General features: G+C 37.4%; 1 protein-coding gene across 5 annotated transcripts in view; it reads right to left on the reverse strand.

Annotated features, from left to right (window-relative positions):
- Positions 1–3,515: 3,515 nt before the first annotated feature.
- The window catches only part of CCAR1 (cell division cycle and apoptosis regulator 1), a 53,698-nt gene continuing 43,215 nt past the window's right edge, over positions 3,516–13,998 (reverse strand). For 4 of the 5 annotated variants that reach the window (XM_040624201.1, XM_040624200.1, XM_040624202.1 and 1 more), the window contains 6 exons: positions 9,055–9,137; positions 8,560–8,706; positions 6,541–6,661; positions 6,274–6,459; positions 5,109–5,314; positions 3,516–4,376 (listed from right to left, as the gene is read on the reverse strand). In XM_040624201.1, the coding sequence (XP_040480135.1) occupies positions 4,317–4,376; positions 5,109–5,314; positions 6,274–6,459; positions 6,541–6,661; positions 8,560–8,706; positions 9,055–9,137 (803 nt within the window). In that variant the 3' untranslated portion in view covers positions 3,516–4,316. Of the gene's footprint in view, positions 4,377–5,108; positions 5,320–6,273; positions 6,460–6,540; positions 6,662–8,559; positions 8,707–9,054; positions 9,138–13,998 lie in introns of those variants that run through there. The other variant, XM_040624203.1, reaches the window with a different exon arrangement.

Raw genomic sequence — 13,998 nt, forward strand, 5'->3', positions numbered from 1 at the left:
TCTTTTGCCACTTCAGAGGATATCTTGCATTTACAGAATTGATGTTCTTATTTATCAGTGGAATAATCCATGTATTCAAGCTATAAGACGTTATGGTTAAGGTTTTAGAACTTTTAGGATAAAAGGCAAGAGCACCTCAAATCTTCTTAAAGTGGTACATAAATGACTAAAAAGTTGAAGAATTCTATAGTTTCTGAATAAACACTGATTCATAAGCCAGTATTAGTTATCTCTAAGTAGTTATGTAATAGGTTTCTGTTAGGGATCAGATTACATAAAATATTTTAAAAAATATGTGGCTGATGGTACTCAAAATTTTGAGAAGAATGAAATATGTACATACATAAAGTTTAAACGTCACTTAAAGGATTTGTGTTGTTACAGTTTTACTAGGACTTAGGCAAAATTCAATGAGAAATACTAAATTCTTAAAATTTCAATTGTTCTACAACTACTAAAGCATTAGAAATGCGAAAACAGGGGCGCCCGGGTAGCACAGTTTGTTAAGTGTCTGCCTTCAGCTCAGCTCATGATCCAAGGGTCCTGGGATGAGCCCCGGTTAGGCTCCCTGCTTAGTGGGGAGGCTGCTTCTCCCTCTCCATCTGCTGCTACCCCTGCTTATGCTCTCTCATTCTACCAAAAAAATAAAATCTTTTTTTAAAAATTTTTATTAATTTGACACAGAGAGACAGCCAGCGAGAGAGGGAACACAAGCAGGGGGAGTGGGAGAGGAAGAAGCAGGCTCCCAGCGGAGGAGCGCGATGTGGGGCTCAATCCCGGAACGCCGGGATCACGCCCTGAGCCGAAGGCAGACGCTTAACAACTGCGCCACCCAGGCGCCCCCCCAAAAAGTAAAATCTTCTAAAAAAAAAAAAATGAAATGCAAAAACAGGCTTGTAGAACATAAAAAGGATGAGAAAATAAAACTGAATGTTATCATTGTCCTACTTTGTTATTTCTATTATTAATTTTTTGGACTTTGTCAAATTCAGAAGATAGTACAAGGATAGATGACACTTTACTTCTGCATATTCAAAGCAGTTTTGAAAGGCAAAAATAGGTCGCTTATCCTTCCTTCTCTACAACCTTTTCGATATGTATACTGCTTTTTCTTCCCTTTTTAAAAAATATTTATTTTAGAGAGAGTAAGAGAGCAAGTGTCTGCGCGGGTGTGGGGGAGGGGCAGAGAAAGAATCTCAAGCAGACTCCCTGCTGAGAAGGGAGCCTGAGGAAAGGCTCGATCTCATGATCATGACCTGAGCCAAAACCAAGAGGCAGATGCTTAACCGAATGAGCCTCCCAGGTGCCCCATCTTTACTGCCTTTTAGTTAAAAGTTTATCTCCACAATTTTCCCTTGAGAAAAACTTTCTAAGTACCCAGAAATGTTTCATTTTACCTTCAAGATGGAGAAACATTTATACAATAATTATGGATCAATCAGTAATCTATCTCCAGGGAAGTTGAACAAACCATAAACCAGAAAAACAAACAAAAATTGGTTTGAAAGAATTTCAGGTATTTTGGGGCGCCTGGGTGGCACAGCAGTTAAGCGTCTGCCTTTGGCTCAGGACGTGATCCTGGCGTTATGGGATCGAGCCCCACATCAGGCTCCTCCGCTATGAGCCTGCTTCTTCCTCTCCCACTCCCCCTGCTTGTGTTCCCTCTCTCGCTGGCTGTCTCTGTCGAATAAATAAATAAAATCTTTAAGAAAAAAAAAAAAGAAAGAAAGAATTTCAGGTATTTTAATCTATTTCTTAGTAAGAGCCATGCGGATTCAATTCTTAGCTTAAGACACGTGTAACATGGCACTTACATTCTCCTGTTAATCTATTTGGAAGACCTACCTATTATTCTAGCAAAATAAAATAAAGCAAAATGAAATAAAATAAATCCTAATATGGCATGTATTTCTATGACAGAGAAATAGCCCAGTGAGGGTTATTTAAATATAAAAAACCCTCATCATCTGCTACAGATATGATCCAATTTTCTCTAGTGTTATTTATTTTTTTAAATATTTTATTTATTTATTTGACAGACAGCACAAGCAGGAGCAGTGGCAGGGAGAAGGAGAAGCAGGCTTCCTGTAAAGCAGGGAGCCCATTTCTCCCTCTCCTTCTGCCTACTGCTTCACCTGCCTGTATTCTCTGACAAATAAGTAAAATCTTAAAAAAAATTAAAAAAAATAAAAGACACGTCATGGGGCACCTGGGTGGCTCAGTTGGGCAGCTGTCTTCAGCTCAGGTCATGATCCCAGGGTCCTGGGATTGAGCTCCACATCAGGCTCCTTGCTCAGTGGGGAGCCTGGTTCTCCCCCTGCTTCAGGCTTCCCACGCTTGTGCTTGCTCTCTCCCTCTCTCTGTGTCAAATAAACAAATAAAATCTTAAAAAAAAAAAAAAAAAAAAAAGACATGTCATGCAGCACCTGGGTGGCTCAGTCGGTTAAGTGTCTGCCTTTGGTTCAGGTCATGATCTCAGAGTCCTGGGATTGAGCCCCACATCAGGCTCCTTGCTCAAGGAGCAGCCTGCTTCTCCTTCTCCTCCCCGCTCGTGCTTGCTCTCGCTATCTCTGTCTGTCTCTCTCTCAAATAATAAAATCTTTAAAAAAATATTAAAAAATAAATAAATAAATAAAAGATGTCATTTAGGGGTGCCTCGGTGGTTCAGTTGGTTGAGTGTTCCACTCTAGGTCATGATCTTGGGGTCCTGGGACCGAGCCCTTTGTCGGCTCTGTGCTCAGTAGTGAGTCTGCCTGAGATTCTCTTCTTCTCCCTTTGCCCCCACTAAAAAAAATAAATAAATCTCAAAAAAAAAAAAAAAAAAGTCCCACACTCTAGTGACTGAGCCAGCCAGGTGCCCCTAATCCTGTATTTCTCTTTCTCTCCCCAAGATTTTATTTTTAAGTAATCTCTACACCCAATGTGGAGCTCGAACTTACAACCTTGAGATCGAGGGTCACATGCCCTACCAACTGCATATTGCCCTACCAACTCCTATATTTCTTTGGACCAGTTCTTCAACCGAAACACTATTCACATTTTGGGGTAGATAATTCTTTCTCTTTTAAGATTTTATTTATTTATTGAGAGAAAGGCAGAGAGCACAAGGAGGAGAAGGGGTAGAGTGAGACGCAGACTCCCTGCTGAGCAGGGAGCCTGACACAAGGTTCAATCCCAGGATCCTGGGATCACGACTGGAGCTGAAGTGCAGACACTTAACTGAGTGAGCCACCCAGGCACCCCTGGATAATTCGTTCTTGTTGGGGGGCTGTTTTAGGCAACACAGGATGGTTAGCGACATCCTTGGCCTCCAACAACTAGATGCCAGCAGCATTCACTCACCCAGCTGTGACAAGTAAAAGTGTCCCCAGACATTGCTAAATGTCCTCTGGGGCAAGTTCACCCCCTGTTGAGAACTACTGCTTTAGAGTATATCACATTTTCTACCCTTTTCACTCAACAGTTTATCAACTCTTATGTACCCACTAAAATTCTGAAGGAAGTACACAGACTAATAAAAAAATTATTTTTAATTAAAGAAGGCTTAACTTAAGACATCATACTGACATCTACTAGCTTGGTGCTAAACTGTACATTTGACATATACTGCATTTAAAAAAAAAAAAACCTCAAAATTAAAATATAGGTGCTATTTTGGGAAAGTAGAACAATTAATTGAAAGCAGTAACATTAACATCAGTACTGTTCGTTTTTTTGTAAAGTCTAACATAGTAACAATGGTAATTGTCTATTAGTTTTTGATGTACTGTCTTTTGGATGAATTTAATTTTTAATGAATAGTTTAGAGACTGATAATTAGACGGGATTTTTTTTTTTTAAAGAGAAGTAAAAAAGTCTGATTCAAAAAACTTGCAAAAAATTAAGCAGCATGCTATTTTATGATTTATACTGAAATTTTAAAAGACTAAAAAATTTTATAAAAACCTAATAATGATAATTCTATAAATAAAACTGCAATTTTCTAAGTATTTTAATAAAAGACATTTGGTAATTAAATACTACTATCAATTAAATTGATGAACTTTATTGGGGTTAAAACTATAACAAAGTTCATCCTAAAACATTTTGCAATGCAAAATTATTTCACTCAAGGAGTGTTTAATAATTTGAATGCCAGGAATTACAAGCAATTTTCAAAAGCAGACTCTTCACATTCATAAAACTTTATACATCATTTGAACTAACAGATACTTATACTACTAAAATCAAACATGCATCACTTTCAAACATTCTTGTATCATGATTTTTATATATTACATTATTTAACACCATTCCTCATCACTACATGTATTTTATCATACACTTGCACCATTCTCCTTGGATTTCTGATCTTTATCTTCATTCTTGACATTATCCTGTAACAAAATAGAAAAGGAGAAAGTGTATTTTGTTAGATTCTCTTACATGTAACTTTAAGCATAAAAAACAGTAAACAGACACTCCAGATAGCCCATTTTGCGATCGATAAAAAACTGACCCCGGGGTCAACTAAGAAAGAAACCGTTGAATTCTATGCAGAACAGTTTCTAGTATTTGAGAAGGCTACTTAAGTCCTGAGCAATTAGAGGTTCTTAGGAACAGTAGTAGTATATTCCTTGCACAGTAATACAATTTTTCATATTACTTGTTCTCTGAGTGAGACTGAGAATGTGGAAGATGTCTCAAATATTCTAGTTAGTTTATAATGGCACTGAATTAGTTTTTTTTAGTGACAAAAAATACTAATAAATTGATTTTGATAGTGCCAAAGAGTTTTTCAACTCTGCCCAACAATACATGGCTTTAAAAAGTAAATGGTTTTATTCTCAAGTTCAAATTCAATTCACTCTCTAGTTCTGGAAGAAAATACACATGAAACTTGTAAGTTTTCAAGAAGTTTCAAGGAGTCTACATACATAAACCATGCTGACATTCCAACTAAGTTCTAGAATAATACAATCTTTTGGAAATTGCTTTTGATTAATCTGACGAAGAACAGAATAGCAACCACTAATTGCTCTGAGAAAAACTAAGAGCTTAACGACATTAAAATTTCCAGAGTTAAAAGTTGAAACAAATTGAAAATATGAAAGTATAAAGCTGCCAACCTTCTTCAGAACAGTGTGGATTTCATCCATTACTGTAGATAAGTTTCTGATTGTCTTATTGAGTTGGTTTTCAAACTGCAAATTCATGTTTTCTGAAATCTTTAAGTTTTCTTGTAACTGACTAAAGTCCTTTTTAACTTCTCTGAGTTCACCTGAGAGGGTTTTGTTGGAATTCTCCAAATTTAATATGGTTTTTTCATCTTCATCTGTTAAAAAAAAAAAAAAATTCACCACCTTACCCTTTAAAATCTCCAATTTAACTATTAGGTTAAAAATATGTAAGAAAGGGGGGCGCCTGGGTGGCTCAGTCGTTAAGCGTCTGCCTTTGGCTCGGGGCATGATCCCAGCATTCTGGGATCGAGCCCCACATCAGGCTTCTCCGCTAGGAGCCTGCTTCTTTCTCTCCCACTCCCCCTGCTTGTATTTCCTCTCTCGCTGGCTCTCTCTCTGTCAAATAAATAAAATCTTAAAAAAAAAAAAAATATATATATATATATATATATATATATGTAAGAAAGGGGTGCCTGGGTGGCTCAGTAGGTTAAGTGGCTGCCTCTTGATTCTGGCTCAGGTCATGATCTCAGGGCCCTGGGACTGAGTCCTGCATTGGGCTCTGCGCTCAGCAGGAGTCTGCTTGAGGATTCTCTCCCTCTCCCCTTGCCCCTTCCCCTGCTTGTATGCTCTCTCTTAAAAATAAGCAAATCTTTAAAAAAAAAATTTAGGAAATATTAAGGAAAATAAAAAGCAGTTATACTTCCTTAAAATGGCCACAAATGCCCCAGTTATAAAGCATGATGCAATATACTCACTTCATTTAGATTAAGTTTTACCTAAGTATTACTTCTAAACCTAGGTTCCACTTTTAGATGATTGTATGGATTAGAGAAAGTAGCAAAAACTGACGAAAACTAAGTAGAACTAGGAGAGGATTAAAAAAGTGCAAAAGAACAACAAAGGATTCTAAGAATGCATATGAAAATCTAAGATAAATTCTTATAAAGCCAAGCAATTTTATAGCTTTTAATGGTCAAAAGGAAGTTGCATTATGTGCCTAGACTAAAAGGCAAAGTATGGATATGCATGTGCACACAGGTATGTATATGTGGACACATATATATTCTAACAGGGTTTTGTAAGTACCAAAATACCCAATGCTGTTTCTTACCTGTTTTTTCTTCTAGCAACTGCAGCTTCTGTTCTACTTCAGCTCTTACTTTTTCACTCTTTTCCAATTTTTGCAAGAGGCTTCCTACATCTACCATTGCACCATTGTACACAATAAGACCAACATTTTCTTCCACATCCTTTGATTCCTGTTTTACTGTTGGTGTTGGAAGTAACAACCGGTTCCCTATAAAATAAAAGATCATATTTTATTTCTTTGTCTTTAATAATTATAAAATAATGTAGTCTCAAAATAATATATTCAAACCTAGCATATCTTCCTGCAATGCTTCAGACTCTTCATGGCTTTCTTCATCTTTTGAGGTGTCTGTTAACTTCCGGTAAAAGCAAGACTCACGGAGTACTACTTTATTAAGAAGTTTCTTTACCTGTTATGCAAGCAAGTAAACAAAAAGATGAGAATATATTTTTGATTTTCCTTAACTGTGCTCTAATTTTCACACACAATAAACATCAATGGCATCTGTGTTCACAGGTATCCTCTCCCACTCAAACACTTGCGTTTTTGTTTTTTTTTTTTTAAAGATTTTGACGTGAGCTGAAATCAAGAGCTGGACACTTTAACCAATTGAACCCACCCAGGAACCCCAACATGTGCTTTTTTTTTTTTTTTAAGATTTTTCATTTCTTTCTTTGAAAGAAAGAGAGAGAGCAAGAGCAGGGAGGAGAGGGAGAAGGAGAAGCAGATTCCCCGCTGAGCAGGGCAGCTGGACATGGGCTCGATTCCAGGACCCTGGAATCATGACCTGAGCTGATGGCAGACACTTAACTGACTGAGCCACCCAGGCACCCCATCTTGTGCATTTTTAAACTGTCTTCTCTATAAACCTAAAATCCAAATTATCATTTGAAAAAATTTTTATTAATAAAAAATGTGTAACATTGATTAAAACACTAAAGCAGGGGCGCCTGGGTGGCACAGCGGTTAAGCGTCTGCCTTCAGCTCAGGGTGTGATCCCGCCGTTATGGGATCGAGCCCCACATCAGGCTCCTCCACTATGAGCCTGCTTCTTCCTCTCCCACTCCCCTTGCTTGTGCTCCCTCTCTCGTGGGCTCTATCTCTGTTGAATAAATAAATAAAATCTTTAAAAAAACAAAAACAAAAACACTAAAGCATACATTAAGGTATATGTACTGGGTGGCTCAGTTGGAAGAGCATGTGACTTTAAATCTCAGGGTTGTGAGTTCAAACCCCACACTGGGCTTAGAATCTACTTAAAAAAGGGAGCAGTGCGCACCTGGATGGCACAGTTGGTTAAGCGTTCAATCTTTGATTTTGGCTCAAGTTGTAAACTGAGGGTCCAGAAATCGAGCCCCACATCAGGCTCCATGCTCAGTGTGGAGTCTGCTTAAAAGATTCTCCCTCCCTCTGCCCCTCCCCACCCCTTGCATGTGCACATTCACTGTGTCAAATAAATAAATAAATAAAATCTTTTTTAAAAGTACATGAATAAAGATATTTATTTATTTATTTATTTTTAAAAAGATTTTATTTATTTATTTGACAGACAGAGAGAGACAGCCCCGAGAGGGGGAACAGAAGGAGGGGGAGTGGGAGAGGAAGAAGCAGGCTCACAGCAGAGGAGCCTGATGCGGGGCTCGATCCCAGAACGCTGGGATCACGCCCTGAGCCGAAGGCAGACGCTTAAAAGCTGAGCCACCCAGGCGCCCCAGAATAAAGATATTTATTATACCATAGTCCATAATTCTAAAAAATGGAAACTGCCTAGCAACTGAGACTAGTTAAGGCAATTATGGTACATCTATATTAAAGAATGCCTTATAGTTATAAAAAGAACAAAGTGGGTCTCTATTTTAATAGTAAAAAGTCATTATATATTGTTAAATGAAAAAAGCTGTCCAGGGGCACTGGCTGATTCACTTGGTAGGGCATGGGACTTGATTTAGGGGTTGTAAGTTTGAGCCCACACTGGGTGTAGAGATTACTTAAAGATAAAATCGTTTCTTTTCCCCTCCCCCAAAAATAAAATCTTAAAAAAAAGAAAAAAAGTTATCTATCAGTAATGTATAAAATGATTTCATGTGTTTATATATGATATATGTAAAGTTGCTTACAAAAAGATCTAGAGGATTACATGAGGCCAGAGAAATAGAACTACAGAGAAGACTTTTAACTTTTTTTTATTTTACACATTTAATATTTCTTGACTATTAGCTTATTACTTTCATATTTCAAAAAGTCAGAGATTAAAAAGATAATTACGTAAAATGGCTTTACATTTTAAACATTCATAGGACAGATTACCTGAGCTCGTGAAAGATGTAGTCCAAGAGTATACAGTATTTCTTCCAAATCCTTTTCAAGAAGATAACCACAATGGCTTTGATCAAAATAAACAAATGCCATTAACAGATCCCTGTTAATTGTGATCATCTGAGTCTTTTCTTTTTCCTAAAGAAAATGCAGAAGATAATAATAGTACATAATCTTTACCCTGAAAATTGAGAAACTGAGACTATGTCCATGTAACGGTTAAAAATATGAAAAGACCTTTGCCTCATGTTACAAGTTAAAATGAGCTGATCTTGTTTACGTATACAGGAGAAAGGAATAAGACATATTGGTTATCTGATATTAACTACAAATATAAAAATACAATCGGCTGAATTTTGCTCTGAGTGGTAAGATACAGATATATAAGGACCAATAAACTTCATGACAGTGTTATGCTTAATAAGTCTGGATTATGTGAGAAATGGAAATTATTATATCATAAGGAATACAGTATTCAATAAATACCTTATCTTTAGAGGGCCTCTCCTTGCAGTACCTGTTGATATCTCTTTTGTCATCTCGTTTGTTTATTTCTTCCTCATCCCGATCTATAAAATCATCAATACAACAGCAGCAAAATACTCATTAATACAGATATTTTCTACTACTGTAAAGATCAAAAATAATTTTCCGTTACTGAATAATTTTCAAGACACAATGGAAAGAAACACTGTACAAATAAAAATGGATGGAATTTAATGGGGTGCCTGCCTGGCTCAGTCAGTAGAGTATGTGACTTCTGATCCTGGGGTTGTAAGTTTGAGCCCCACCTTGGGTGTGGAGATTACTTAAAAAAAAAAAATCTTAAAAAATTATTTTTATTATTTTTATTTTATTTTTTTAGAGAGAAGGGAAAAAGAGAAAGAGAGAAGGTAGGACGAGGGGCAGAAGGAGAGAGAGAATTTCAAGCAGACTCCCCACTAAGCACAGAACCTGACGTGGGGCTCCATCTCACAACCCTGAGATCACGACCTGAGCTGAAATCAACAGTTGATCGTGTAACTGACTCACCCACTCAGGCACCCCAGAAAAGAAAGAATTATAAAGAATAAGAAAAGGAAGAAATGTATAGAGACAGTAAAAGGAGGAAAAAAATTTGACTTTATTAAATCAAATAATTCCATAAAAATCTGAAAATTATAACACAAATTTAAACAAAACAGAGCAAAGCATATTTTCTAAAACCTTAAAGGAAAACTAGTCAATGCAGTAACACTAGTGGCAGATAGATTATTACAAAATAAAACAATATGTGAGGAACTGAGATGTTTTTAAGATGATTAAGAAAATCTAACTAACAGTGTTAATACCCAGATTTGCTTACACTAACATTCTATTTCTTGTTTAAAGATGGGAACTTGGATAAATCACTTTTTAAAAAAATTTTACTTCATTCATTCATTTTTTATTTTAAGTAATCTCTACATCCAACATGGGACTCAAACCTACGACCCAAAGATCAAGAGTTGCATGATCTTCTGAGCCAGCCAGGTCCCCCAAACTGTACACTTCTAAATGGATGAGTTACATAGTATGTGAATTATATCTCAACAAAGCCATTTTTGTAAAAGGGAAACAGGCAAATGGTCTACAGCTGGATTGTGGTGATGGTTTAACAAATCTGTCAAGTTATTAAGAATGATTAAAGTGCATATTTAGAAGTAGTGAGTTTTGTAGTATGGACTGGCACATAAATAAACTTAAAAAAATGTGTCCTTGGAACCTATTTCTCACATATATACTATAGAACAGAATACTTTAGCGGCATTATAGGTTTATTATTGTGGGTTAATTTACTGCTGAGAGCCTCAGTTTCCTCAATTATAAAATAGAAAAAACAATAGCCTCTGAGTAGAACTGTAATTACAAATAATTTTTATCAAGAGCATACCATATACTACACAAGGGTAAATTTCTTTCCTTTATTAACATTTTATAGACATGATTCACCTTATTTGAGTATTTAACTTGGAAGCTATTAATTTCAAAACTTTAGTCTCCCCTGGAACATAGATTTTTAAAAAATAAATAAATCCCACCACACAAAAATACACTAAAATTACAGCAGCAATCATGTCCCTTTATTTTTCCCCCACATACACAACTATTCATATGAAACACATTTAAAGGAACATGTTATCTATAAAAAACTACTTCGTAATCCTTTTCAATGTCATTGATCTTCCAACAGTTTCTTCAATGGCTGCAGACTTTAACTTCACGTCTATAGCAAAATATATTTAAATAATTCTCTATTATTAAACATTAAGACAGGGGTGCCTGGGTGGCTCAGTATGTTAAGCGTCCAACTTTTGATTTTGGCCCAGTTGTGATCTCGGGGTTGTGGGACTGAGCCCCGAGTCAGGCTTCCTGCACTGTGGGGAGTCTGCTCCTCTCCCCCTTTCTGCCCCCCCAACTTGCTCTAAAATAAAATAAATCTTTAAAAGAATTCTGATTTTTTTGTTTTATAAACAATTATGGAATGAACACCCATGCTGGAATTTTAAAGGATATAGATGACTGACAGTGCCAAATTTATGTCCAAAAAAAGTGCAACAATTTAAACTGACTGCAAGAGTAATGAAAGAACTCTTCTCTTTACCGTTGTTAATTGTTAAACTGATTTTTATTAAAATCTTTTCATCAAGGGGGGCCTGGGTGGTACAGTAAGTTAAGCATCTGACTCTTGGTTTCAGCTCAGGCAGTGATCTCAGGGTGGTGGGATCGAGCCCCATCATCAGTGTCCGTGCTTACAGGAGCCTGCTTAAGACTTTTTCCCCGCCTGCCCCTCTCCCCTGCTCTCTCAAATAAATAAATAAATAAATAAATCTTTAAAAAAAAAATTCATCAAATTGATCGGTAAGAAATAGACTCTTATTGTTGTATGCTCCTCTAATTACTAAGATGATTCAACACCATTTTAGACATTAAATGGCATCGCATTTTCATTTTTTAAAAAATCACCATTCTATTTTTCTACTGGAAAGAGTGGTCTTCAAGTAACTTGATACGATAATGAAATATAAAGTATGGGGGGAAAATCTATGATAACATAAGCAAGCAGCAACTGGAAATACTAGGGAAACCAAAAAAGAACTATAATCCTATCACCCTGTTTGGCATTGCAGTTTATGATATTCATTCATTAAGTATCTATTTAGAGCCTATGTGGATATTTAGACTGCTCCAGGAACTTGCACTATGTATCAGCAAAGAGGGGACAAAAACCCCTGTTTTTCTAAGATTTTGCTTAAAAAATTTTTTTTGAAGATTTTAAAGTAATCTCTACACCCAATGTGGGGCTCAAACTTACAACCCCAAGATCAAGAGTCGCATGCTCTACTGAGTGAGCCAGCCAGGTGCCCCCCAAACTCCTCTTTTCCTTATTAAGAGCTTATATGTATTCAAGAAGGAAGACAGACGAGAGGTAATATAAGTAAATAGTATAGAATAGGGTATAAGTTCTGTAAGTAAAGCAAAATAAGGAGGAATCAAGAATGTGCACAGCTGGGGAAGACTGTAATTTTAAATAGGGGTGGGTGCAGAGCAGGCCTCACTGAGGAAGTGATAGCTGAACAAGGACTTCAAATGTGAAAGACTCAGGAAGGTGGATCTCTGGGAGTCTGCATGCAGAAGGAACTGTCAATGCAAAGGTCCTAATATAGAGGCATACGTAATGGGTTCAAGAAAGTCAGGATGGGGGCGCCTGGGTGGCACAGCAGTTAAGCGTCTGCCTTCGGCTCAGGACGTGATCCTGGCGTTATGGGATCGAGCCCCACATCAGGCTCCTCCGCTATGAGCCTGCTTCTTCCTCTCCCACTCCCCCTGCTTGTGTTCCCTCTCTCGCTGGCTGTCTCTATCTCTGTCGAATAAATAAATAAAATCTTTAAAAAAAAAAAAAAGAAAGAAAGTCAGGATGCGTTGAGTGCAAAGAGCAAGTAGAAACAGTGGTAAGAAATGAAATTAAAGGCTTGATTTCGAGGAGTCTTAGAGGTCATTGTAAACATTGGCTTTTTACAGAGTGAAATGGAGAGCCACTGAAGGAATCTGAAAACAAATGAAAGAAATCAAACAAATAAATGACTTAAACTTTACAAAGGTTATTCTGTCAATTGTGTTGAGAAGTGACTTTAGAGGAGAAGGGAGTAAGCAAGGAAACCAGATAGGAGGTTTGTATGTTTTTTTTTTTTAAAGATTTATTTATTTGACAGACAGCCAGTGAGAGAGGGAACACAAGCAGGGGGAGTGGGAGAGGAAGAAGCAGGCTCACAGCAGAGGAGCCTGATGTGGGGCTCGATCCCATAGCACTGGGATCACGCCCTGAGCCGAAGGCAGACGCCTAACCACTGTGCCACCCAGGCGCCCCTTCAGTATTTTTTTTTGACAGAGAGACAGACCCCACACCAGCATGGGGAGCGGCAGGCTCCCTGGCTGAGCAGGGAGCCCAATGCAGGACTCAATCCCAGGACCCTGGGAGTGTGACCTGAGCTGAAGACAGATGGTTAATTAACCGACTAAGCCACCCAGGCACCCTGAAAAAAGGATTTTTAAAGTCTCAAATCTATATGGAGATTGACAAGTACTCAGTGGTACTTCAGGGTTACTTCATGGCTGACATCTATGATTTGGGACTTTTATTGTTGCTGCTGTTGTTTTAAAGTAAGCTCTATGCCCAACGTGGGGCTTGAACGCTTGACCCTGAATTAAGAGTGGCATGCTCTACCAACTGAGCCCGCCAGGTGCCCCTACTGTAAGGATATGAATATCATTCCCATTGGTAAGTGTCTTTTATTAACTTGGGTGATAAACAGGTGTTTATTATCATTAGTCTTCCTTTTTAATTTCTTTTTAAGATTTTATTTATTTGAGAGAGAGCATGAGTGGGAGGGTAGTGCAGAAGGAGCAGAAGAGGGAGAAGCAGACTCCCCACTGAGCAGGTAGCTCAGGGTGCCTCAGTCTTTATTTTTTTTTTGAAGTTTTTATTTATTTAAGTAATCTCTACACTCAACGTGGGGCTCAAACTCATGACCCAAGATCCAAAGTTGCACACTCCACCAACTGAGCCAGCCAGGCACCCCTAGAATATATTCTTCTTTAGCAAACTGATTTTAGTATTTTTTTTTAAATTATGGAGATTCTCAAACATGCAAAAGACTACACAGAATATGTTCTTCCTTAGAAAACTATGGAATTAACAGTGACTATTATACCTTTACGACATAGTTAAAGCACCATGTTCAGGGAAATACATTCCTTAAGTTAAGTAAGTATTAATTACATACAGAACATATGATAATCAAAAATAAACATGTCTTGGGGTGCCTGGCTGATTCAGTTGGTAGAGCATGCAACTCTTGATCTGAGGGTCATGAGTTTGAGCCCCATGTTGGGTGTAGAGATTACCTTAAA

This window comes from Ursus maritimus, unplaced genomic scaffold (genome assembly GCF_017311325.1).
Source record: "Ursus maritimus isolate PB19 unplaced genomic scaffold, ASM1731132v1 scaffold_7, whole genome shotgun sequence".
Taxonomy (NCBI): Eukaryota; Metazoa; Chordata; class Mammalia; order Carnivora; family Ursidae; genus Ursus; species Ursus maritimus.